Here is a 27,951-nt window from a genome sequence, read left to right on the forward strand (position 1 = left end):
TTGGTGGCTCATTCGGTTGTGTCTGACTCTCGATTTTAGCTCAGGTCACGATCTCCATGGTTTGTGAGTTCGAGCCCCACGTCAGGCTCTGCACTCATAGCATGGAGCCTGCTTGGGATTCTCTTCCTCTCTCTCTGCTCCTGTTTCGCTTAAGGGTGTGCACACACACACTCTTTCTGTCTCTCAAATAAATTATAAAAGTGTCTGAAAACATTTTGCAATAGCTCTATAACATTCTTCTGTAATTTATTTAACCATTACCCTATTTTTTGTTATTTAGAATATCATAAATTTTTTTCTATTAATGCTGAAATGAATAACTGGGTGTACAAATCTTTGTTCACATTGTTCTATTTTATTTATGGTAGTTGCCTAAAAAAGGAATTGGTGACATATACTGCCAAAAAGCTTTCTAGAAATGTATTAATTTATACTCCCACTAACAATGTATGAAAGTGCTTGTTTTATTGCACCCTCAACAACAAACTGGTTGTGTTTGACGAGAACTTTGCTATTATTTTGAGGTTTGAAGCATTTGTTGAAAAAATTTCGGAGGGTGGGTCTACATACTGTATTTGTTTTTACAGTGGCTGACTAACCACATGGTTAAATAAAATAGAGTATTTACTTACCTATCTTTCCAAAAGCAAACTATTCTGACCCACTTATCTTGATGCAACTATGTATTTATTGATGCAACAATTTAAATTGTAAGGTTAGTGAAGGTTAGAAATTTCAGTTGGCCATTTTTTTCCCTAAAGTGAAAAGAATACAGTTGAAATAAGTTACTTAAAAAATTGATCAGGGGGCACCTGGGTGGCTCAGTCAGCTAAGTATCTGACTCTTGATCTCGTCTAGGGTCTCCATCTCAGGGTTGTGAGTTCAAGCCCTGCATTGGGCTGCATGCTGGGCTTGAAGCCTACTTAAAAAAAAAATTAATCAAAGAAGTTTAAATAATAGTTACTCAGTAGCTGCATGTAAAGTGTGTGTGTGTGGGGGGGGTGCCGGGGGGTGTGGGGAGATGGGGGGAGAGATGGGGGTGGGGGAGATCGGAAAGGTTGGGTGGAAGGGAGGGTAGGGAAAGATTAGAAAAAGAGTGAAAGAAAGGCCTAGGAGAGAAAGAATAAAGAGAACTTCTGCTTTTGCCTGGAAAAACTTGTCTTTACTTTTGTCCCTACCTTATTGACTCAATCACACAGGAGCCCTTTTGCTCTAATAACATTTTTATTCCTATACCTGCTGAAATGAACTGGTACCTAAATATGTTTTAAAAGAAATTTTTTGAAAGTTGTGTAGACTGATTATGAGTAAAAAACATTTAAAGTTTTGATTGTTAGATGAGAATGTGATGTAGCTTTATTTTGGTGAAAGATTTGGATAGCACAGACCCTTATCTTTCCTTAATGGCACAGAATTTAGTATATTTTTGTTAAGTAAAATTTCGAATCTAGAAGCTTAAGAAAATTAATATTTTAAAAAACTTTATTGTTAAAAATCAAGAGCGGGAATCACTGAGTATTTTAGGCATGAGGAAAAGTGCATTTTGTTTTTCACAGGGCTACGTTCATGTTAGCTTTCATATAATGCTTCCCAGAGATGTAATTTTAACCAGTGTGATTATAACAAAGTAGTACTTACCCATGTACCAAGGACTCTAATAGATACTTTACTAGAATTAAGTTTTAATTTTCACAATGCCCTGAAAAACATGAGTGGGTAAACTGAGGGACCGATAGGTTAAGAACCAGTCCAAGGTCATGCAGCTAGTAGGGAGTCAAGCAGGGGCTCCAAATCTTGCCTGTCTTGCTACCTTTACAACCTTACTACTTAACATGGCCCACAGACCACAAGCACTTGATGAAATCTGAATGCATAAAGAACTGGCAAAATGTTGGCCACAAGACCTATTGAGTCAAACTCTTTATTTTAATAAGATCTGTCAAGTGATGTGTATGCATAATAAAGTAGCACTATACTACATCCCATATAAAAATTACATTGAGGTTTTGAAATCCTTTCCAAGGATTATTCCTGATTTAACTTTAGTTCATGTGGGCTGTCAACATTTTCCACTTCAAATTGCTATTCTGTTGCCTCTTTGATTCAGATCTTGTTTAATCCAGAGGAACAATTGATTTGTTCTGCTTGTGGACATTTGGTCAAAGTCTGAATCAGCCAAGCATAGTTCTGGTTTTAACAGCCTTTAGTCCTGGACTGAACGCACCAGATTTATAGTCCATGGGTTCATTCTGGATATGCATTTCCCAAATTAAAGAGAACAATGCTTTAAAAAAGCATTTTAGAATGAACCTTGAAGTCTTTTGAAATATTTGATGTTTTAGATGGTTACCAAGGAACCACAGATCTGAATAAACTGGTCTGCCTACTAATTTCATTTTGTGAACATAATTATTCTGTCAGAGGGGCAATGATAGGTAAGAGAAGAAGGAAGTCTAACTTAGAATATCAACGTCCAGTAGAAATATAATGCAAGACGCATGTAATTTTAAGTTTTCTAGTTGCCACGTTAAGAACGTGAAAAGAAACAGCTGGTATTAATCTTAATATATTTTAGCTCAGTAAAGCAAAATATTAATGCAACATGCAATCAGTATAAAAATTATTACTGAAATATTTAATATATTTCTTTGTACCAAGTCTTGAAAAATTTGGTATGTATTTTATATTTACAGTGTCGCGATTTGGGTGCTAAATTTTCAACAGTTAAAAAGTGAAATGTAGTCCAATGAAAACAAAATTGTGTTTAATGGAAAATATTTTACATTGCTCTGCTTTTAAAATTTAAGCTAATTAAAATTAAATAAAATTAAAAATTCAGTTCTTTCGGATACATTAGGCACATTTCAGTATCACATGTTGGGTTGTGTTTCTAATATAACTAATTTCAGACCTATGGCATTGATCACACCCTGTATGGTCAGTAGTGAATGCCACACTGGAGGCTGTAGTGAGTTAATATAAATATTACTTTACAGAGAATAAAGAGGGAATAAAGAAATGCTGTTTAGGTCATAAAGCCTGTATTGATATTACTCCCTCCTATCCTTACCGCAGTTGAAATTTACCTTTTATTAGTGGTTCAGAATCAGTTTCTTAACCCTTTAGCCCCACTAAATTGTAAGGTTAGGGCCCTGAGTTAGGGTCCTTCCAATTCCCGCCCTCCCCACCCCCCCACCCCCCCGCCTCGTGGCATTAGTTGCTTGCTTCATAGCTCTGAATACTTTTCAGAAAATTGTGGTAATCCGACAGTTAAGTGTGGCAAGCAGTATAGTATGAGTAGGTTAATTTGACCAGAGGCTTTATAACTATATATGTACCTGGATTACCTGCGACTTGCTAAAAATACTAGTATCTGGACTCCACCCTTCTAGATTCTGATGCACAAAGTTTAAAGTGGGCCCTGGAAACTTCTATATTAAATAAGTTCTAAGTGTTTCTGAAGTCCGAGAACGTTTGGGGACTGCTGGACTCAGCAAATGATTCTGAAAGGCTGCGAGTTCGAATTTAACACATCATGCTGCTGTTGCCACACATTCGAGTTGCCACGCATTCGATTTTCCCCGGGCTGAGGTTTCCCAGGAGGTTGCTGCTTTTCTTCTGCACATGGGTTTTCCAGGCTGTTAAATCCCATCCCCGAAGATTGCCCTGACAGCGTCCCTGTCCCAAGTCCTGTTAAAGCGACCTGAGCTTGTAGAGGTAGACCGGGGCCATGTGACTGACAAACCAGTTGCCAGTTTCGGGCGGCCATTTTTGAGGCGGGCACCCAACCTCATGCCCCATAAACCGGGTATAGGGGGAACGCTGTTACCAAGACTCAAGATGGCCACCGCTCCCACTAGCCACTCGGCTAGCCAGTGGGCCAGGCAGCCGGCACGAGACGGCGCGGGCGGCTCGCCTTGGCCGGAGGCGCCCCCGGCTCATCTCCGGCCACCGGCCGTGGGCGGAGTGCCCGCCTCCTCCCGGCGCGGCCAATCAGCGCGTGGGGCCGTCTCGGCTGGGGCCGCCGGCGTGCGGGGTGTGTGAGGACGCGCTCCCGGTCGCCGAGTGCCTGAGCAGAGGAGCAGTTGCCGTGGTACCTGCTGCTGCTGCTGCTGCTGCTGCCGCCGCTTCTGCCGCCGGTGCGGACACAGAGCTTCGGACGCGAGCGCTGGTGCGTGGGGCAGGAAGGTGAAGCCATGACGTCCGTCAGGTAATGAAAGAGGGCGGCAGTCTAAAGTGCTCGCCTGCTGGGCATTAGCCTCCCGACTGCCGAGAAGTGTCTCCCCTTCTCTTGAGTGGTCTGGAGCCTCCCCGTGGCACGGGTCTCCCACACGTTGCAGCTTCTCTGCACTTTTCAATTTGGTCATTTCTGCTCTCAGAAGTTTTTGGGTTTTTGGCACATGGAGGAGCCCTGTAACTAGCCGCACCGCTGAGGTGACCCTCGTCCAGATGCCGGGGTCTGAAGCTTGCTTATGTGTGTAGGATTTCTCATGAAAAAAATGTAGCTATCTTTCCCCCCTAGGGGTGACCCAGCGCCTGAGGAAGTGTGACGTGCACGGTGTGTAGCTATGCCTGCATGTCATGCGTTCTGACAACTTCGTTTGTGGCCATGAGCAGACCTGTATATTTGGCCCTTCTCTGATGCAATTAGATCGCCTCCCGGGCTGTGAAATTGTGTGCCCCTAAAATGTTTGCTTATGACCGGAATTAGTACTCTGGCCAGGTACCATATGTTTACTTACTTTTTTCCGAAATTCACAAGTGAAATGACTTTTGTGAGATAGTAGATATATAATGAGAGCGCTGAACAGATTAACCCCCAGTTGCTCTTCCAAAGTTGTGATGGTTTCTTGCTTTCCCTTCTTCTTCTTCTTCTTCTTTTTTTTTTTTGGTTAATGGTGACGGATTAATGGGCCACTCCACTTTCTGCAAGTAGCATTCTCTGAATGTTTAACTATGCTAATGCGACTACTTATAAAAAGAGATAAATTGCCGTATTTACCCAGTGTTCTGAACTGCCTCTTTTAAAGTAGACCTTGGCAAAAAACCCCAAAAAACATCAAAAAAACAATAAACAAAAAACCTTGGCGATCGTTGTCCCAGAGAAAGGGAGGCCCTAGCACAAATATGAAGAGAATAAAATAAATTAATGTTTGGTCTTTGAGCTTCCGGCAGCCTAAGCCCTGGTGATTTAACGGTTTCTCAGTGATAATTTTGAACTACACGATATTTAAGAGATGACTTGAGAACCTCCTTCAGGTAAGATAAGGTAAGATGCAACTGTGCTGAACTCGGATACAGTTTCTTTAATTGTATAATTTTATACCAACATAGACAAAGAGTAATTACCTCATTACGCAGAAGAGGAAATTCAGGTGCTAAAACTTGGAGACCCACATGGGAAGGTTTCACAGTAAGTGAAATGAGACATGTGACATGAGAATCTAGCTTTTAATGTTAGTATTTTAGGATGTATTAACATTATGCTGTCAAACCAAGTTAGTCCCCCCCTCACCCACTTCCTTTCCCATCCTGGCAGCCTGCTGCTAATTAGGAGTGTGGGTCAGATACTTTTATGTTAAGCATCAGTTCTTATGTGGACTTAATTTTAATTGACCGTTGTCTTCTGGCTACTCTTGAGTGGAGAAACACAAATCTAAAGCTTCTGTTGGCAAGTGACAACAGGATGCATGTTTTAATGTAGAGGTTGAAAGGTTGTTCTGTTCACAAGACTGAATTAAAGGTTGACATCAGCCTTATTTGACTTATGGAAGGATTGATAACTGCTAATAGTTAAATTTATGCTTGTTTCTTCAGATGTTAGTTGCATTTTATATAGCCTTGAATTATAGTGGTGACGCAAAAAAAATTTTTTTTAGGTGTTATCTAAACCAGATACCACATTTACACCTGAGGAAACAGACCAAGAAAAGTCGAGTGCCTTGTACCAAATCATTTAGTGGCAGTTAGGAATTGAATCCAGACATCCATGATCTAGTGCACTGCGTGATGCTTTTATAGGAACAATATACTACTTAAATTTCCTGAAAAAGCTGCTTCTGTGAACAAAAATTGTCAAGTATTATGAGAGACAATTATAGCAACTCTTGCTCTGCTCTAGTCCTTTGAGGAACTTGATAACTTAGAATGTAGGTTTAGAAGTAGGCAGGGAGCCTACTGAAGTTGAAGCAAGTCTGTGTAAGTGATGGCAGTTTTACATGAGTTGGTAATCCTACAGATGCCAGCCACTTCCCACTGAGGACTGCATTCAGTGCAATTTTGTCAGCCTTAGTTTTCACAAACATGGTATTAGGCTTGTTCCCATTTTGTGCCTAGTCTAACAGTAGCCCAAAAGATAGGTGTTACTGACTGGCTTTTACTGGTGAGGAGAGTGATTGAGATCACAAATTATCTAAATCTGCGTTTATGTCCAATGTTGTTTTTTATACCACACTTAAAATAATCAATGCTAAATGTAGTAATATGTAGCTTTTTGCAATGACAGAATACAAGATTAGAAACCAATGAGGACCAATGATCAACATACCTGGGTTCCAGGAGTCATTTTTTTTTTTTTTTAGTTAACTGATTTCCCTCTTTTCTTCTCTGAATGTTTGTTTAATGAAATACTCAGTGACGACGATACTAATAGGTATCCCACAGTGTTGTTGGGTAGGTATGAAAGTGCTTTTAAATTTTATGGCATTTTATAAATGCAGTGTTCTCTCATTAAAGCAATTTGAACCCCCTAGAGAATAGTGTTATCTGAGAATAATTGTTTAAACTTTAAAAATTTTAAATAGAAAGCAAACTAACCTATTTAATTCCCTCATTTTACATTTCAAGAAACGAAAGCTAAGAGATGTTGGGATTTGTGTAAGCTCACACAAATAGTTGCAGATCTTGAACTAGAATCCAGATCTCTAGACACTTGGTTCAATGCCCTTTATAGTGTAGCATTCAACTATTAGGAATTCATAAACAGTGATTTAAATTAAAAAAAAATTATTTATGAGAGAGAGACAGAGTGCGAGTAGGGGAGGGGCAGAGAGAGAGGAAGGCACAGAATCTGAAGCAGGTTTCAGGCTCTGAACTCTCAGCACGGAGCCTGATGAGGGGCTCGAACTCATGAACTGCGAAATCATGACCTGAGCTGAAGTTGGACACTCAACTGACTGAGTTGGCAAGTGACAACAGGATGCGCGCCAACAATGATTTAAATTAAAACCATTTTTAAAGTTTATTTATTTTGAGAGAGAAAGACAATGCGAGTGGGGGTTGGGCAGAGAGAGAGGGAGATAGAGAATCCCAAGCAGGCTCCGTGAGGTCAGCATGGAGCCCGATGTGGGGCTTGATCCCATAAACCGTGAGATTATGACCTGAGCTGAAATCAAGAGTCAGTCGCTCAACTTACTGAGCAACCCAGGAACCCCAAATTAAAAGCATTTTTTAAAAAAACCTTAGATCTTTGAATGAATTTGGTGGAGATACTGTTTCTTTGGCTTACCATTTGCATTCTGCTCTGCTACATCATTACTGATGAAGAGTCTAAATTTATAGCCTCTAAAACCAGTTATCCTTGAAGAATAATGTTTGTCTTTTGTTATATGTATCAGATTCCAGCTGGGCTTTATTTGGAAAATGATAGAACATATCTGATAAATTGATGCTTTTGTCATTTTTAATTGGCCCAATAGGAAAGTTGATGCTTGAGTTAAATTCAGGAGACAGGAAAATGTGCAGTGTCAGGACTAGATGAGAATCTTAGAGGGCATTTTACCTTTTCCTTTCTCTATACTGGACCTTGAGGCCCAAAGTGAAGGGTATGTCCTAGTTAGACAGTGGTAGAGCTTAGGATCGAACTTAGGTTTTCTGACTCCCACTTTATGTACTTTTCACTGAGCAATACTGTTTCGAAATACTGCTATGAATATTGCTTTGTTTTCCTAACATCAGTGTCTAGTCTGGTTTTGGGCATTGCTTAGAGCTGGATTTTGTCCCAGGGAAGACTAGGAAAATGAGGTAGGGAGATAGGGAGAGTGTTTGCTGTAGAGCTGAGGAACCCTATTCTTTGGCCTGCCCAGACAGGTCAGATTTGGTTTATTCTGGGACTTGACATGACTGTGCCCTACATGATGATTATGGAACCACTTTTGTGGGTTAGGCCTACATAGGAAAATTTATGTGGGTTGTGGGTTGGGTCCTATGGTGTTTTTCTCCTAACACTCAAGTCTTTTGAGATGCGTCCAGTAATATCTGCCAAGCCACTCAGATGGCGAACATTCATTTGGAGACTAAAATCTGGCTAAGAATGAAACTGCCTTACTTTGTTGAGTTGGTTTCTTTGGAGCCTTTAAATAGAATTTTCAAACTCATTGCAGGACTTGTGTCTTTTATAAGAATTATAAATTTCAGATTTACATAAACTTTTTTATGCTATGGGACTTCTTAGTGAGACAAGTGAGCTTTTAAATTAAAATGAAATTGTTTCATTTATGAAATATTCTGAAGAACTAAAACAGAAACCCTTCTGTTACAGAACTGTGCAGTGTTGTCAGTTGTTAATGCTCATATTTGTAAATAGGTCATCTTTCCTTGAAAAAGCATACAAGGTTTTCTAACTACAAATCTTTCCAGCCACAGTATTGCTACATTAAGAAATGTCAAAGATAAAAGGGAACCAAAATGATTGCCTAGACTGTTTGAATGTTAACCCTTTCCTGTAACATTGTTAACATTCATATTTCTTTATCTCTTCATACCTACTCAGTTTTAAATTATTTCAAAAACGTTATAATAAAACATAAGTATGGATTTTTATTTTCAAAAAGCAAAGCTAACTTATAAATAGGGTGACCATATGTTCCAGTTTGCCCAGGACATTCCTGGATCATACAGTTATCCTGGCATAATTATTAATAGCTCTTCCTTTATTCTCAAAGGTGTCCTGTTTGGGTGATAAATTATCTGGTCACCTACTTATACACTGTAATAATTTTGTTGTAGTAGATTTTGGTCATTGAAGTGTTACTTGAAATAGGACCATACAAGAATGGAATATTAGCCTTTGGGGGGGGGTATATTTGGATGTTTTTCATTGGTCAGGTATTTTTATTGTACTGAGAGTTCTGGATGTCTAAATCTAGTATTTTAAACATGAAAGCATATGATTTGAAGTTGGGAATCATTTATTTGTTGTCTGACTTTTGGCAGGTTTTAAAACGTTTTAAACCTTGTGTTCTTGTTAAACAGAGGTAATTGCAATACCTATCCTATGGGGTTATTGTGAAGATTTAAGACAGTAACATAAAAAAATAAAGACAACATATAAAAATGCTTAAGCTCTAAATAACTGTGTTAGCCTTGTCACATATGTGCTTCTGAAAACTGAATTTAAAACGAACAATTTTGGGGTGCCTGGCTGCCTTACTTGGAAGAGCATGCCGCTCTTGATCTTGCGGTTGTGAGTTCAAGACTCACATTAGGTGTAGAGATTACTAAAAAAATAAATAAAATGAACAATTTTATCTAGATTAAGGGAATTTACTATTTAATAGAGCACTTCTGTAGAAGTGTTTTACTGTAACAGGAACAGGGACTTAATAGCAGTTGAAGATATATGTGTGGGTTTTTTGGAAGGAAAGGGCTGAAATTTCAACATATTTGTATGCTGAAAAGAATGATGCCATAGGAAGCAAAAACACAGATGATGCTGGAAAGAGGGAATAGATCATTTCTTTCTTTTTTTTTTTTTTTTGTCAAAAAGAGATTTATGAAATAAGTGTATCATTAGGGAAGTCTATAAACTTTATTTTTTATTTTTTTTGTCAAAAAGGAAGAGCTTTATTAAATAAGTTACTGTATCAGAGATCATTTTCTTGAGAATGCAAGGAAGTGTATTCAAAATACAAATGCAAGGATTGGCCTTACAGAGCCCAAGGGACACAAATATTTCCCTATTTGTCTATTCACTTGGCTAGTGAAAAAAAAAAATGCCAACAAAATAATTTATATACAGTAAAATCAATGATCATAAGTTCACTGAATTTTGAATATGAATGTCTATATTCATATTCATATTCATATAAATACAACTCAGGTCAATATATAAAACATCTTCATCTCCCCTGCCTCTTTTCAGTCAATCCTGTTATTTCCTGTTGCATCCAGGCAACCATTTTCTATCAGTAGTTACTGGTTTGCCTGTTGTAGAACTTCATATAAATGGAATTATACAGTAAGTACTATTTGTGTCTCTTTACTTTTATCTGTTTACTTTTGTTCAATAATAATTTTGAGATTTATCCATTTTGATGTGTATATCAGTAGTTTGTTCCTTTTCATTGCTGAGTAATATTCCATTATATGGAACTGTTGGTGGACTTTGGGTTGTTTCTAGTTTTTGATTACTCTAAATAAAGTTGCTGTGAACATTTTTGTTTAAGCCTTTGTCTAGACTTGTGTCAATACCTGGGTGTGGAATTGCTGTGTCCTAGGATAAATGTCTATTTAACTTCAGAAACCACCAAACCACTTTTAAACCACTTTTTTAAAATGGAAAGCTAAACACATTTGACATTCCCACCAGTGGTGTTATAAGACTTCCAGTTATTCTATATTCTTAACAATGTTTGGCATTTTTTATTTTAGTCATTCTGGTGGGTGTGTAGTTACATTTCATTGTGGTTTTAGTTTGCAGTTCCTTGATGGCTAATGGTGTTGTGATTATACACTGTTTGCTTATCTTTTGTTTTGAACTGCCAGTCATTTCAAGTCTTTTACCTATATTTTGACTCAGTTGTCTTTTTATTGCTGATTTGTAGTTTTTATATTCTGGATACAAGTTATTTGTCAGATTATATATACACACACTCTTAAACACACTTTGATATGTAGCAGATGTTTTCTCCCCATTTTGAGCCATGCCTTTCCATCTTTTGGGAGCAGAAGTTTTAAATTTTGATGAAGTCAAATTAATTGATTTGATTTATTTGTTAGTTATTACCTATTGTGTTCTTAGAAATCTTTCCTTATCCCTGTCACAAAATTGTGAAACTATTCTGTTATGTTTTCTTCTAGAAGCTTTATAGTTTTAGTTTTCACATTTAGGTCTATGATCCATCTAAAACTAAATTCTTGCTATGGTGTAAGAGTTTCTCAAAAAAGTCCTCAGTCAATTGATTAAATTGGTGTATGTTTTTCCTAGGACTTACTATTCTGATCCATTGAACTATTTGTATATTGCTCTGCTGGTGCCCCCTGTCTTAATTATTGTAATTTTGTAAGATTGATATGGTTTCTTTAAATTTTTTTATTGAATTCAGTAATGAAGCTATCTGGGTCTGAAATATTTTTTTGGGTAAAACAGAAAATTTTAAATTACAAATTCACTTTCTTTAACTGATACATAATTAGTCAGATTTTCAATTTTTTCCTGTGTCAGTTTTGGAAAGTTGCATTTTTAAGGAAATCTGTTCTAATTTATTGAGTTATTACACAGTTGCTCATAATATTTCCCTAGTATTCTTTTTTTTTTTTAATGTTTTATTTATTTTTGAGACAGAAAGAGACAGAGCATGAGCAGGGGAGGGGCAGAGAGAGAGGGAGACACAGATTCTGAAGCAGGCTTCAGGCTCTGAGCTGTCAGCACAGAGCCCAACGTGGGGCTTGAACCCACAAACCGTGAGATCATGACCTGAGCCGAAGTTGGACGCTTAACCACCTGAGCCACCCAGGCACCCCCCTAATATTCTATTATTGCGTGTAGTGGGGGAGATCAGTCTTATAAGGGTTTACCAATCATATTAATCTTTTTAAAGACCCAGATTTTGGTTTTGTTAAATTTAAATTTCTGTTTTGGTAATATGCTTTCTATTTCATTTATCTTTGGTCTCATCTTTTCCCTTCTACTCTTTTGGAGTTAATTTGCTCTTTTGCTAGGTTTTTTTTGTTTTGTTTTGAGTCAGAAGTTTAGATTATTGATTTTAAACCTTTCCTGTTTTCTAATATATGTACTTCATATATGAAATTTCTCCCACTAAGTACTTCTTTGATTACATCATACAAATTTTTTTTTTTTAACATTTATTTATTTTTGAGACAGAGAGAGACAGAGCATGAACGGGGGAGGGGCAGAGAGAGAGGGAGACACAGAATCCGAAACCGGCTCCAGGCTCTGAGCCATCAGCCCAGAGCCTGACGCGGGGCTCGAACTCACGGACCCTGAGATCGTGACCTGAGCTGAAGTCGGACGCTTAACCGACTGAGCCACCCAGGCGCCCCAACATCATACAGATTTTTATATGTGTGTTCAATTCAAATTATTTTCTAATTTTTATTGAGATTTCTTGAATCCATGGGTCATTTAGAAGTTAGTTTCATGGCCTAGCTTATAGTCTGTTTTGCTGAATGTTACATGTGTTTTCAGTCTTTAATTTCAGTCAGCAGTATTTTGAGGTTTTCAGTGTAGATGTTGTGCACATTTTTCATTAAGTAAATAAATATTATGGTAACTGGGTATAGTGTCCTATAAATACCAGTTAGGTCAAGTTTAATTCGTTTACTTAATTGTTATTAACTGTTATTTAATTGAGATATAATTCACATACCATAAAATCTACCATTTTAAACTAACTGTACAGCTCTTCGGGGTGCCTGCGTGGCTCAGTCGGTTGAGAGTCTGACTTCAGCTCAGGTCATGATCTCACAGTTTGTGGGTTCGAGCCCCGCATCAGGCTCTGTGCTGACTGCTTGCTCACAGCTTGGAGCCTGCTTCAGATTCTGTGTCTCCTTGTCTCTCTGCCCCTCCCACCTCACGCTTTGTCTCACTCTGTTTCTCAAAAATAAATAAATGTAAACTGTACAGCTCAGTGTTTTTTAATATATTTACAAGGTTGTACGACTATTACCACTATCTAATTCCAGAACATTGTCATCACCCCAAAACTAAACCTCATACTTGTTAGCAGTCACTCACCATTTTTTCTGTCCATCCCCTGGCAATTCACTAATCTACTTTGTCTTTGTGGTTTGCCATATTCTGGACATTTCGTAAGTGAAATCATAATATTTGGCCTTTTGTGTCTGGCTTCTTTCATTGAGTATAATGTTTTCAAAGTTCATTTATGTTGTTGCATGTATCAGTATTTCATTCCTTCTTGTGGCTGAGTAATCGATAGTATGTATATCCTACATTTTATCCATCTTTTGATGGATATTTGTATTTCCACTTGAGTATTACGAATAACGTTGCTATAACCATTCATGTATAAGTTTTTGTATTGTCACATGTTTTTATTTCCCATACTTAGGAGTGGAATTGCTGGGTCATATGCTAAGTTAATGTTTACTTTTTCAAGAAACTGTCCAACTCTTTTTCAAGCTAGCTGCTCATTTCCAACAACAATGCACGAGGATTCCGCTTTCTCCACTTGTTGCCAATACTTGTTATTGTCTCCCAATCTTTGCTGAGAGGCTCTGTGTGCTTGTTGAGGCATACCTTTTAACATTCAGGCAGGCTTACAACTCTGCCATAATCTTTATTTCCTGCTTGTGCAGAGACTCATGGCTCAGAGATGATTGCTTAGGACCTTTTCAGGTCTTGAGCACGCCACAGCTCTGGGCACATGTGCATAGCTTTCTAGGTCCTCAGGAATATTCAGAACTTTTCAGAGCCTTTTGTGGATGTCTCCTGCCTCCATTTTTCCTTTTAAGTTTTTTGGTTAGCTTCTTGTGTGTGCCAACTGCTTCAGACAGCTGGGAGGTTAAACAATTGCAGCTGATTGTTTTTGACAAATGCTCCTGGGGAAAAGGGTGTTAGAGCTGGGCAAGCTCGGAGTCAGGTCAAATAATGAGAAGCCTCAGGAGTAGGGTTTTTCAGGGAACTGCCAGTAAGCTTAAATAATAGCAGTTCTCTGAAGATAGGGCTTTGAAAGAGCTCCAGTCCTGTTTGGACCTGTCTAGCAGCTGCTAGGCTCCTGGTTTTCACTGTGTGTGTGGGCTTTTGCTTTTTAAGGCTACCATGGAGCTGGGAAGAGGGGAATGGGAATAGAGCAAGTTAAAATGGCACAAAACTTGCTGTTTAAAAAAAATTTTTTTTAAATGTTTTATTTATTCTTGAGAGAGAGAGACAGACAGACAGACAGAGACAGAGCATGAGTGGGGGTGGAGCAGAGCAAGAAAGGGACACAGAATCTGAAGCAGGCTCCAGGCTCCGAGCTGTCAGCACAGAGCCCGACGCGAGGCTAAAACTCACAAGCCGTGAGATCATGACCTGAGCTGAAGTCGGATGCTCAACTGACTGAGCCACCCAGGCGCCCCCAAAACTTGCTGTTTTAAATGAGATTTGGCCTTTTTTAGAAAATGCCCCCCAGATTATTGTAAGCCTTTGGTTAGTATTTAAGATTCTGATGAAAAAATTGATTTTGACATTTTTTTTTTGCCAGTGTTCTTGTTGCTTTTATGGAGAGACAATTTTTGGAGGCTCTTATTTTGCTATTCCTCATGATGTCATGATGAGGACATTTTAAGCTTTTTTGTTATTGTAACTTTTTAAATATACTTTTCCTTTTTGTTATTTTAAACTTTTTAAATATACTTTTTCTTTCTTTAGAAATACTTTAAAACTCGCAAGAAGTTGCAAAAATAGTACAGAGAGATCCTGTGCACTCTTCACCCAACTTCCTTTAATGATACAGGATAAGTTGACCACAGATATTACTAGAATGTTATCAGTTTTCACACATACTGTTTTTTTATTGGTGTGGTGGTGGTGGTGTATAGATCTGCGAAGTTTTATCATGTCCAGATTAGTGTAACCATTAACATAGTTAAGGTACTAAACTGTTGTATCATCACAAAAAAAGTGTTTTGTGTTATCCCTTTATGGTCACCTCCCCTCAACCTTAGCCCCGGCAGCTACGAATCTATTCTTTAACAATGTAATTTTTCTCACTTTGAGGGTGTTATATAAATGGAATCATACAGTATGTAACACATAAATAAGGCTTTTATATTCACTCAGCATATGTCTTCGAAATCCATCCAAATTGTATCCTAGTTCATTTCTTTTTATTACTGAGTGTTAGTCCATTGTATGGGTGTACCACAGTTTACCTGCTCACTTGTTTGAAGGACATTTGGTTGTTTCTAATTTTTTTTTACTATTACAGATAAAGCTGTTATGAACATTTGTGTACAGGTTTCTGTGTGAACTAAGTTCTCATTTTTCTAGGATAAATATCTCATAGTGTGATTCCTTTCTTATTTTTGTGTTTTACCAATTACTGAAAGAGGGGTGTTAAGATTGTATATTTATCTAATTTGTTTCTGTCAAGTTTCCCCCCCCCCCCCCCCCCGCCAAGTATTTGAAGCCATTTCTTTTCTTGATGAAATGATTTATTTATTTGAAATCCTTTTTATATGGTGATACTCCTTGTTTTAAAGTCTACCTAGTCTATACAGCATAGGGAGTAAAGTTAATGGTATTGTAGTAGCATTGTATGTAGACAGATGGTAGCTACACTTGTGAGCATAACGTACAGAGTTGTCAAATCATTATGTTGTACACCTGAAACTAATGTAATGTTGCATGTCTACTATACATTAATAAAAAAATAAAATCTACCTTGGCTGATATTAATATAGCCACTGAAGTTTTCTTATAGTGTTTGCATAGTATATCTTTCTATTCAGTCTTTTATTTTCAAACTCTCTGTGCCTTTATATTTAAAGTGTATCTCTAGTAAATAACATTTAATTTGCTTTTAATCCAGTGTGATTATCTTTTAGTTGGAGTATTTGATCCATTGACATTTAATATAATTACTAATATGGTTGGTATTAATAATGTTTTCCAATTATCCTTTATGTTGTTTTGTCTTTCATGCCTTTTTTTTCTAAGTTGAGTATTTTATAGTTTTTCATTTTATATCCTCTATTGGATTTTGTTGTATTATCATTTAGCGATTGCTCTAGGGAACACAACATTCCTTTTTAACTTATTAAACCTATCTTGAATTAATGATCTGTCATTTCACCTTTAAAATCTAAATTTACTCTAGACTCAGTCTTGATCTTTGGGAGCCTGAGAAAAGCAGCAGTCTATTGATAGAAAAGGTCAGAACGTAGAATTGCAAAATTGCTCAAAGCCCTTGTGATTATCATACGCTAGCCGTTGAGAAGACAAATATAATTAAGATTTAAAAAATTATTTCACCTTTTATGTCTCGCTGATTGAGATCAATTAAGATAAAATACAAAGTAACCCCTAAAATCAGTTAAAAGTTTATTAAAGAACTTATAGAACCTAGGGGGAGAGAATGAATAAAACTTTGGGAGGAAGGGCAGCAGTACTTAACACAGAACTCCAGAAGCTCTCATCCATACTGTGAACATCAACTTGTGCAGCTTTACATGAGAACCTTTTGGTAGGAGTTAGGTAGAGAAGATTTTGTAAAAGGTTGCATATGAGAAAATTTTAAAAAGATGAATGGGAATTTGCTAGGCAAAAGAAGTAGGGGAAGGACTTTTAGTCTTTCTTGGGGAACAAGGGAAGTGTTATGATCAGCAAATAGATTGTGTGTATTAGAATGGTAAGTGATAAAGTGAAAGACGCACTGTATTTCAGTGCTTTTTTTTAAATTTTAATTTATTTTTTTATTAGAGAACACATGTGAGCAGGGGAGGGACAGAGGGAGAGGAAGAGAGAGAATCCCAAGTAGGCTCCATACTGAGACAATGTGGGGCTCCATCCTGTGACCCTGGGATCACAACCTGAGCCAAAACCAGAAGTTGTGTTTCTATTTAAGAAACTAGCCATTTTAAAGAATTAGTGTTTTTAGCAAAGTTTTAATTTGTCATATTGGAATGAAGTCATATTAGTTATATGATGATGGAGAGTAGTTTAAATTATTTGCTTTTGGAAATAACTGTATAATTTTTGTTAAGTAATCTCTATTCCAAACATGGGGCTCAGACTTACAACCCAAGATCAACAGTTGCATGCCTTGCTGACTTGAGCCAGACCAGGTGCCCTAAGAAATAATTGTTTAATTTTAACTTACTCTATGAAGACTTCTCTTTTTTTTTTTTTTTTTTTTTTTGAGGGTTTTCTAGCTCTTATGAAGACTTCTCTTATGTACTATTTTAAATTTTGTTGCTACCTCTTACACTAGCCACTGTTGCAGCAACAGGTTCCACGTGGGTTTCGGACAATTACAACCTAATAGCATTTCTCATCAGGGCCATGCTGCATACTTTTTTTAAGGGGAGATAGTAGTCACCATATAAATTCTCTCTCTTTTGTCCTTTAGACAGGGATCTCTGAGTTACATTTCAACTTTTCCTGAAAAGTTTGAGCCACAATCACCTATAGTGATGGGATTGAGTGATATCATCTGTAATCATGGCCAGCTCAGTAACACATCTTCATAGGCTTTTCCTCCTTTCCTGTTTCAGTCTCTCATCTCTTGCCTCTGCTTCCTGGAATCACTTTTCAAATAAGTGCCCTGTTTATAAGTCTTTGTTTCAGACTTGCTTTTGGGAGAACCTATCCCAAGACACCATCTTTTTTTTTTTTTTTTTTTTTTTTTAATGTTTGCCTATTTATTGTATTTTTAATGTTTACCTGTGAATGTATACTTGTTTATCGTTACCTGTTTATCATAAAGCATACAGACAAATGGAAAAGATGCATAGGGCAAGTGCTATGTGTGGGTTTTCCAACACCACCAAGCAATTAACTCAATTCTGACACTATCTACATGGAGATAGTGTTAGATGCCACAAGTTAAGAGCTCAGTTCCACAAGATTGTCCCTTCCCACACTTCAGATTCTGGATTCCATCTGTACTTTTTTTTTTTTTTTTAATGTTTATTTATTTTTGAGAGAGAGAGACACAGCATGAGTGGGGGAGGAGCAGAGAGTGAAGGAGACAGAATCCAAAGCAGGCTCCAGGCTCTGAGCTGTCAGCACAGAGCCCGATGCGGGGCTCGAACCCATGAATCGTGAGATCATGACCTGAGCCAAAGTCGGATGCTTAACTGACTGAGCCACCCAGGTGCCCCTCCACCTGTACTTCTGACCAACCAGTTCGAGATCAGAGATTCCCATGACCCCCTACTTGGGTTCATTTAATTTGTTGGAGTGGTTCATAGAACTCAGAGAAGCATTTTACTTACTAGATTATGGTTTATAATTGTCAGATGACAAAACAAACAATTTAGTGATGAGTTTCATGTCCTTTATTCAAGGGAAAAACTGTGTGGATTTGGGGTGTACAGTGCCTTAGAAGCAGTGGAATACTCCTCCCAAGGGATTTTGGGCAAGCATGTATTTTGTAGAGTGTTAGAAGGGGCAACGTGGAAATGGCATGATTGGCTAGGATTGCATATCTGACTTTATTTAGAGACATCAAGGAACAAGCAAATAAGTATAGAGTTGTCTGGTGTTAGGGGAGTAGCTGACTGGATATACCACATTTCTGGTCATTCTGACCATTTACAGGAACACAAAAGTTAAAAAAAATTTTTTTTAATGTTTATTTATTTTTGAGACAGAGACAGAGCATGAAAGGGGGAGGGTCAGAGAGAGAGGGAGACATAGAATCCGAAGCAGGCTCCAGGCTCTCAACTGTCAGCACAGAGCCTGACGCGGGGCTTGACTCACGACTTGACTCACGACTCATGGACTGTGAGATCATGACCTGAGTGGAAGTTGGATGCTTAACCGACTGGGCCACCCAGACGCCCCGGAACACAAAAGTTTAGTTTGCTGATGATGCACCCTGGGCTGGAGATGGCTCCATCTTAGGCTTAGAAATTTATTTTAACGTTATAAAAGGATATAACTGAGGAACAGCTGGAAGGAAGAGATGCATAAGCCAAGGTATGTGAGAAAGGACAGGAACTTCATGCTCTGTGAGCCCCTTTCCCCAAATCTCCAGATATGTTCACCAGTCTGGAAGCTCTCTGAAACTCATCCTTTTGGATTTATATGGAGGCTTCATTACATAGGCATAGTTGATTAAATCACTCCCTGGAGGTGGGGGGACTACTAATCCTCTAGTCCCCTGAGGTTCCCCTTGGAATCACCCCCATCCTTAGGTTACCTAGGAGTTTTCCAAAAGTAACCTCATTAATATAACAAAAGATACCTTTATCCCACTCCTCAGAAATGTCAAGGTTTTTAGGAGCTCTTTGCCAGGGATCCAGAAGAAGGCCAAACGTGCATTTCTTATTCTAAATCACAATATCACAGAAAGGTATGGGAGTGGGGGGATTGAACTTCTGTGCACTCTGGGCGGTACCACCTTCCCAGCAGTTGTGTTCACCAACCCAGAAGCTTCTACACCATCTTAATTTATTATGTTTTTAAGATTTATGTTAAAATTTTGATTGGTATCTGCTAGTATATTTATTGAGTTACTCTTGGGGAGGTAGTTTAGGTGTATAGTTCGAGAATTAGAAATAACTTAATAAGACACGAGGCAGCCTATATATGTGAATAAGTGGAATTTGTTTAAATGCATAAATCTATTACCGTCTGTTGGAGATATACAAAGAAAATCTCAAATCTTGGTTGAACATATTTTTTCAAGCTCCATGTTTCTGTGACAGTAAAAGTAAAATCCATATAACCTGTCTCACAAAGGCAAGGGAAAGAAATCCAAGAGATCTGCTGAGAATTAATTAAGACTTTAGCCTCAGAGGAACTTAAATTAATGAACATGGATTCATAATGCCAATACTAACAATCTTGTCTATATTACAGCTTTATAATAAAAATGAATTATAAAATATAACAAGTTTACAAAATGAAATATGACAATTTATGTCTATTAGTAACAGAAAATGAGTCTGAAATTGTAATCAACAAAATAATTAACTTACATGTAATCAAAAGTCCAAAGAGGATATAGGTTTCAAGCGAAGCTTAATAGGTCCAACAATTTCATCAAATGACCCAGTTTCTCTGTGTCATGACTTAGTTTCCATTCTGCCCTCTGTGATGTCAGATTTACCTCAAGGCAGCCACCTGGGAACCTTGAGGTACTTAAATCTTCCAACACCTTCTGCATTTATACTCTGGAGGAAGATGTTTTATATATGAGCATTCCTAGAAAGGAAACCTTGGCGTCCTTTTTGATTTGACTGGTTTAGGTTACATGCCTATCTCTCAACTGATAAGTATGGGTAGAGAAATGCATTGTGCTGATTGGTTTAGACTTTGCTGTTCCTCCAGGTTAAGCCAGTCAGACTCACTCTCTCCATGAACTGGAGTAGGTCAGTTCCACCCAGATCTCTTTAGCATGTACCTTTGGAGTGAAAGTAGGAGGATGACAAGGAACAGATGACAAGCACACAATTCTGGTTTGTTAGAGAATGTCTTCAAATGACCTTAACTGAATTGTAATATTATTTGGCAATAACAAGGCAAATATTATGGTTATCTAGTTTATTAACAATAAATAATAAAAGAAAAAATTTCCAGTTAAATTTTTTCCTGATCACATTTCCCCTCCTCCTCCTCCTCCTTCTTCTTCTTTTTAAATTTTATAGAGAAGAGAGAGAGCAAGAGTGCAAGTGGGGGAAGAGGGCAGAGAGAGAGAGAGAGAGAGAGAGAGAGAGAATCTTAAGCAGGCTCCATGCTCAGCATGGATTCCAACTTGGGGCTCGATCCCACGACACTGGAATCATGACCTGAGCCATAATCAAAGTCAGACGCTAAACCAACTGAGCCACCCAGGCGCCCCAACAATCATCATTAATGATATATAAAAAATTTCTTCCATTATTACATTTGACCAATTCAGTTCCAGTATATTCTTGCTCTGTGTGTAAATGTATTCGTGTCCATTTGCATTCAGGAAAAAAAAGTCTTGCTAGACAGATAAGTTTAGGAATATAAGTTTAAACAGGGTTCTATGATTCATTCTGCTCATCTTTTTCCCCATATTTCTTAGAGTATAGAAACCTTAGGCCCAGAGAGGGTGCATTGGTTTATTAATACTATACTAAGTTTTCAAATGGAGTGCAATGAACTGTTTTGGGAATGCATGAGATGTTCAAAGCTTTGGCTTCTGAAAAAGAAATATCACAATTATTGTCCTAAAACTAAGAGGGGACAAGTTGGGGTGGAGCAATTGATACGAGGGTAGCAGAATATTTTGTGGTGTTAGAAATGTTACATATTTTGATTCTGGTGGTGGATTCATGACTGTATGCATTAAACCAAACACTAAAAAAGGGTGAGTAAAAAGAAACAGCTAAGCAGCCCAGTAACATCCCATGCTTTTTTTTTTTTTTTTTTTAAAAAGCAAGTTCTAGGAGTTTTTATTGTTTGAATAACAATACAAAAATCAGGCAGAGAAGTTTCTAATAAAATGATGGCCAAGTTTTAATGTATCTGCCTGTTGATCCTTTATCTTCTAAGTACTTAAGATATTTTCTTTTTATATTAGATTTTTTTTCTGATTATAAATGCAACTTAAGTCTGAATAGATAATTTTATTTTCTTTTAACTCTCCCTCATTCAGCTTTCTTTAAACAGAAAAAAGGGGGGGCTGGCGCCCGTGTGACTCAGTCAGTTAAGTGTCTGACTTCATCTCAGGTAATGATCTTGCGATCTGTGGTTTTGAGCCCTGCATTGGGCTCTGTGCTGAGAGCCTGGAGCCTGCTTTGGATTCTGTGTCTCCTTCTCTCTCTGCCCCTCCTCTGCTCATGCTCTCTCTCTCTCAAAAATGAATAAACGTTAAAAAAAATTAAATTTATAAAATAAAAAGAGAAAGGGGAGAGAAAAAAGAACAAAGGGACAAATACCTCTTTGTTATGTATTCAGCCATAGTTGCCCAAACTGTGGTTTTAATGGGATACTGCAATTCAGTCTTCTAAATCATTATAGATTATAAGTGTAGGTTATATTTCATTCTCTTAAAGAAACTCTGGGGTACCAGTAGTATTGATATTACTGATAGTCTCCGTGTGATGAAGATAGAAACTGGTTTGGAGGCAACTGGAAGAGGTCTTCAGCAAACTGGAGACCAACGGGAGATTACACAGAGGCAAATTTCATTGAAAAACCTAGAAGAATGCTTCCCACTGAGGCTGACCCAACCATGGCCACTGGTCCATTTCTTGCTGTTAGTTGGGCTTCTGTTTAAGGCATCTCTTGTGGTAGAGTTGTAGCTTTCTCTTGGTTTTGAGCTACACTGGGATCATTGTGGAACATAGACTTCTTTGAAGTCTGTTAAACGTAATTGAAAATTACACTATCTGTGATACTCATTGTGTGGGTCTCACCACATTCAGTTTGTCCAAGGTGGGGCTTTTGGCTGGACTCCTGGAGGACTTGCTGTAACCTCCCTAATCATTTTTGGTAGTTGGGTATTTTACTAGATAGATAAAGTTAATTATCTGTCATGTTTGTTGGGTATAGAACTTTTGTTATGATAGAACTTAAAAAAACAGTCTAATTAGCTTTGGTCATTAGCTGTTGAATATTATGAAAAAAGATCACATGATCTGGTTTCTTCTATTTGATCCAATTTGAAAGTCATCCTCCTTTCTAAATAGCTTATGCTACCTCTAAAATGTTGTCTGAAATGTAAAAAGCAAATCAAAGGTTTAATAAACTAGCATGTTAGGTTTATTTTTGAGGTAAAGTGAAGATACATATTTTTATATTTGTGTGCATTTTATACATCAGCTTACTTTTAGAAGTATTTCTAACTTGTGCTTGCATTTTTGTGTGTTTTTTTCTAGTGAAAATATTCTCTTTGGGATGGGAAATCCTCTTCTTGACATCACTGCTGTAGTGGATAAGGATTTCCTTGATAAGTGAGTATTAAATTCTTCGTATGTACTACGTGAAACTTATATCAAAAGAAAAACTGTTGAAGACTTTGGACTCTAATACTTTCAATTGGAGGAAAACTCAGGAAATTTAATGTCATTAATAGTAAGTTGCACTATAATTATTTATGAATTGACCACAGTTTTCTCTGGGAAAACTTTAGGTACATTTGTTCAATCCTGTTGCTAGTTTCACTTGAAATTAATTAATTAATTCAAGTTTATTTTTGAGAGAGAGAGAGAGAAACTGCATGCACGTGCATGGGTGCGGGGCAGAGAGAGAGGGGGTGGCTAGAGGATCCGAAGCGGGCTCTGTGCTGACAGCAGAGAGCCTGATGTCTGGCTTGAACTCACGAACTGTGAGATCATGACCTGAGTCGAAGTCACACACTTAACTTGATTGGGCAACGCAGGTGTCCCTGAAATTTATTTTTTATTCTGTGCAAGGAAGAAGTATATATGATTTACCTAATGATTTAGTTCCCAAATTTTTAAATTGTTATCAGTGAACTACATCTGTCATGGTGCTATAACATAAATGGGAGAAGAAATAGGATTAGAGAGGACAAGAAGAATATGCAGGACATAATTCAGAGGTGATCATTCTATATTAATTCTCCCTTAATAGTAACTTCTGATGTTTTAAATTTAGCTGAGAAATCAGTTTGTGTTTATTTTTCTGGCTGTTTGACACCATTTGGTACAAAGAAAAAATTAAGTAGTAAAAAAGGGATATATAATGAGGAAGCAAGTTCTGTCTGTGCCCAAGGGCAGCCACTTTTTTTTTAATTGAGGTAAAGTTCACTTAAAATTTATAATTTTAACACTTGTAAAGTGTAATTCAATGACTGCCAATACATTTTTAGGGTTGTACAACCATCACTGCTATCTAATTCCAGAACATTTTCATCACCCCAAAAACAAAACTGTACCCAATGGGTAATCATTTCACTATCCCTACCTGCCCTTTCCCCACCTCTGCTCCATGCTCTGATCTCTTGGGACCTACCATTCTGCTTTCTGTTTCTATGGATTTGCTTATTTTGGCCATTGTATTTCATATAAATGGAAACAGTTTGTGGCCTTTTGTGTCTGTCTTATTTCACTTAGCATGATGTTTTTCAAGGTTCATCCAAGTTGTAGCATGTATTAGTAACTCATTCCTTTTTGTGGCAAAATAATATTCCATTGTGTACACACACACACACACACACACACACACACACACACAACACACACTGTATTGGTTGATGAGCACTTAGGTTGTTTCCTTTTTTGGCTGTTGTGAATCAAGCTACTATGAACATTTGTGTACGAGTTTTTGTGTGGACATGTATTTTCATTAATCTATGGTATTGGTATCTATTGGAGTGGGATTACTGAGTCATGGTAATTCTGTGTTTAACTTTTTGAGGAACTACCTAACTTTTCTACATGGTTGCACCCTTTGATATTCCTACCAGTAATGTATGAGGATTCCATTTTCTTGCCAAAACTTGTTCTTTTCCCTTATTAATTAATTAATATTTATAATTTTTTTTATTTTTGAGAGAGAGAGACAGCATAAGCAGGGGAGAGTGGCAGAGGGCGGGGGCGGGGGGAGAGAGAGAGAGAGAGAGAGAGAAAGAAAGAAAGAAAGAAAGAAAGAAAGAAAGAAAGAATCTTAAGCAGGCTCCATGCTCAGCATAGAGCTGGATGCATTACTCAGTCCCACGACCCTTGCATCATTACCTGAGCCAAAGTCAAGAGTCAGATGCTCAACCAACTGAGCCACCCAGGCACCCCATATTATTATTTTTAAATATTTTATTTTTTAAGCAATCTCTGCACCCAACATGGGGCTTGAACTCATAATACCGAGATTAAGAGTCACATGTTCCACTGACTGAGCCAGCCAGGCGCCCCTTCCTTTGTTTAAATTATAGCCATCTTAGTGGGTGTAAAGTGATACTTCATTGTGGGTTTTGATTTGCATTTTTCTAATGACTAAAGATGTTAAACATCTTTTTCATGTGCTATTCATGTATATTAAAGTCCTTCACCCATTAAAGTCCTTCACCCATTTCTGAATTTAGTTGTTTGTCTTTTGTTGTTGAATTGTAAGTGCTCTTTATATATTCTGGATAATAGACCCCCTTATCAGATAAATGATTTGTAAACATTTTCTCCCTTTCTTTGGGTTATTTTTGCTTTCTTTATAGTTTCCTTTGATGCACAAAGATATTTAATTTTGATGAAGTTCAGTTTATCTATTTTTTCATTTGTTGCTTGTGCTCTTGCTGTCGTATCTGAGAATTCATTGCTAAATCCAGAATCACAATGTGTATGTGTTCTTTTAAGATTTGTTTTAGCACTTAAATTTAGGTGTTTGATTTTGTTTTTAGTTAATTGTTTTATTTGTTATGTGTTAAGGGTTTAGTTCATTCTTTTGCATGTGGAAATCTGGTTATTTCAGCATCATTTGTTGAAAAGACTATTCTTTTTCCCATTGAATGTTCTTGGTACTTCTTATGAAAATCAATTGCTTATAGACTTGAGGTTTAATTTCTGGATTCTCAATTCTTTCCACTGATTTTTATGTCTGTCCTTTTGCCATTACCACACTGTTTTGATTATTGCAGCTGATTATTTCAGTAGTAAGTTTTGAAGTAATATGAGGAAGTGTGAGTCCTCCAACTTTGTTGTTTTCTAATTTAAGCTTGTTTTGTCTATTTAGGGGGTGTCTGGGTAGCTTACCCGGTTAAGTGTCCCACTTTGGCTTAGGTCATGATCTTGTGCTTTGTGATTTCGAGCCCCTCGTCCGGCTCTTTGCTGACAGCTCAGAGCCTGAAGCCTGCTTCAGATTCTGTGTCTCCTCTCTCTTTGCCCCTCTCTGCTCATACTCTGTCTCTTTCTCTCAAAAATAAACATTTAAAAAAAAAAGATGTCCATTTGGAATCTTTTGAAATTCCATATGAATTTTAGAATCAGCTTATCTATTTCTGCAAAAACGGCACTTGGCATTTTGTATGGGACTGTACTGAATTTGTAGATCAGTTTTGTAAGTACTGACATTTTAACAATACTAAGTCTTTCAGTTCGTGAACAGGGGATGTCTTTCCATTTATTTAGGTTGTCTTTAAGTTGTTTCAAAAGTGTTTAGTAGTTTTCAGTGTGTAAGTCTTATATTTTCTTGGTTAAGTTTAATCCTACGTATTTCATTATTTTTGATGTTACTGTAAATAGAATTGTTTTATTAAGTTTATTTTTCCTTGTTTGTTTTTTTCCACAGTACTTGTTAGTTGTTTATTTATCAAGAGAAACTATTCCATAGTCCAATATTCATGTTTCATAGTTCAGGAATACAGGTCAGTGACCAACTTCCGTGGAACCAACCGAAAGAAAGTCACTTTGCTCTCTGAAAGATACCAGCCTTCATCATTTCCTCAAAATCTTTTCCGGGAATCATAATTTCTGTAGAAATCTACATAAACCTTCTTTCTGGTTTGTCCACAGCAAACTTTTAGGAAGCTGGAACCCCCAGGGTTATAATGAATGTTGCAACAATACGAAATTACAGATGCTTGGCCAGAAGGCCTTGCATCTGAAGTTTTAGCAAAGCACTGGAAGTCACGGTATTTATTCTCCTCAACACCATCTTCAAACCCAAACTTAATTTTACTTTTGGATTATTCATTGCTAGTATATAAAAATACAACTGATTTGGTGGGGGGACAACCATTGTTAACAAATTGTATTTTTTAATGCCCTGGAAACTACCCCTATAACTCTTTTAGGTAAACTTGTATGTCAAAGGATCAGGCAAGAATTTATAAATGTGTAAATTTGGCCTATTGTAATATAATAAGAAATGGCTCAGATCATGATCCCAGGGTCATGGGATCCAGCCCTGTGAAGGACTCTGTGCTGAGCATGGAGCCTGCTTAAAATTCTCTCTTTCCCCTGCTTGCTCTCTCTCTCTGTCTCTCTCTCTCACATTCAAATTTATTTATTTATTTTTAAATGTTTATTTTTGAGAGAGAGAGAACACGTGCAAGCAGGGGAATGGCAGAGAGAGAGGGAGATAGAAGATACAAAGTGGGCTCTGCGCTGACAACAGAGAGCCTGATGTACGGCCCAAACTCATATTTATGTCTCTATATAGACTGATGTCTTGCCTATAGACTTGTGGGTTAATTTCTGGATTCTCAATTCTTTCCCATTGATCTTTATGTCTTTCCTTTTGCCACTACCACACTGTTTTGATATTGCAGCTGATTATTGCAGAAGTAAGTTTTGAAGTAATGTGACAGAGTGTGAGCCCTCTTTGTTGTTGTCTTTTAAGATTGTTTTGTCTATTTAGGGGGTGCCTGGGTAGCTCAGTCGGTTAAGAGTCCCACTTTGGTTGTGAGATCATGACCTGAGCCGAAATCAAGAGTCACATGCTCAACTGACTAGGCTACCCAGGAGCCGCTAAGATTTTTTATTTTTTAGGTAATCTCTACACCCAACATATGATTAGAACTCACTACCCTGAGATCACACGCTCCACTGACTGAGCCAGCCAGGCCACCCTGCATTTATTTATTAAAAAAATTTTTTTTAATGTTTATTTATTTTTGAGAGACAGAGAGACCAAACATGAGCAGGGGAGGGGCAGGGAGAGAGGGAGACACAGAATCCGAAGCACCCTCCAGGCTCTGAGCTGTCAGCGCAGAGCCTGACGCAGGGCTCGAACTCACAAACCGTGAAATCATGACCTGAGCCCAAGTTGGAAGCTTAACTGACTGAGCCACCCAGGCGCCCCAGGATATTTGGTTTTAAAAGTTCATGCAAATGTGATCAGAATGGTTGTGATCTGACAGCTGTGTGCTGATACTACAGAGAGCTCAAGTCGCTTCTTTGTTTCATTAGCAGCTCATCCTAAATAAGCTGAAACTTAGTATTTTTGTTTTGAGTTTTAATTTTTAAACTTGATTTTTGACGTCAGTACTTGGAGATAAAAAGCAAGGTTTTGGATCCTAATCATAAATGTAGAGACTTTCCTATTCTTATGTTCCAGAACATTTTTTTCCAAAATACACTTTGAAAGTATTCCTTATTATTTCACTAGACTGTGTT

At 37.6% G+C, this 27,951-nt stretch overlaps 1 protein-coding gene across 7 annotated transcripts in view; it reads left to right on the top strand.

Annotated features, from left to right (window-relative positions):
- The window catches only part of ADK (adenosine kinase), a 517,703-nt gene that overhangs the window by 18,122 nt on the left and 471,630 nt on the right, over positions 1 to 27,951 (top strand). Inside the window, exons 1-3 of one of the 7 annotated variants that reach the window (XM_042909150.1) lie at positions 22,775 to 22,836; positions 26,123 to 26,198; positions 26,347 to 26,465. In XM_042909150.1, coding sequence (XP_042765084.1) covers positions 26,386 to 26,465 — 80 coding nt within the window. In that variant the 5' untranslated portion in view covers positions 22,775 to 22,836; positions 26,123 to 26,198; positions 26,347 to 26,385. Of the gene's footprint in view, positions 1 to 4,101; positions 4,211 to 20,049; positions 20,284 to 20,335; positions 20,371 to 21,585; positions 21,611 to 22,761; positions 22,837 to 26,122; positions 26,199 to 26,346; positions 26,466 to 27,951 lie in introns of those variants that run through there. The other 6 variants (XM_042909147.1, XM_042909148.1, XM_042909146.1 and 3 more) reach the window with 6 other exon arrangements.

This window comes from Panthera leo, chromosome D2 (assembly GCF_018350215.1).
Source record: "Panthera leo isolate Ple1 chromosome D2, P.leo_Ple1_pat1.1, whole genome shotgun sequence".
Classification (NCBI taxonomy): domain Eukaryota; kingdom Metazoa; phylum Chordata; class Mammalia; order Carnivora; family Felidae; genus Panthera; species Panthera leo.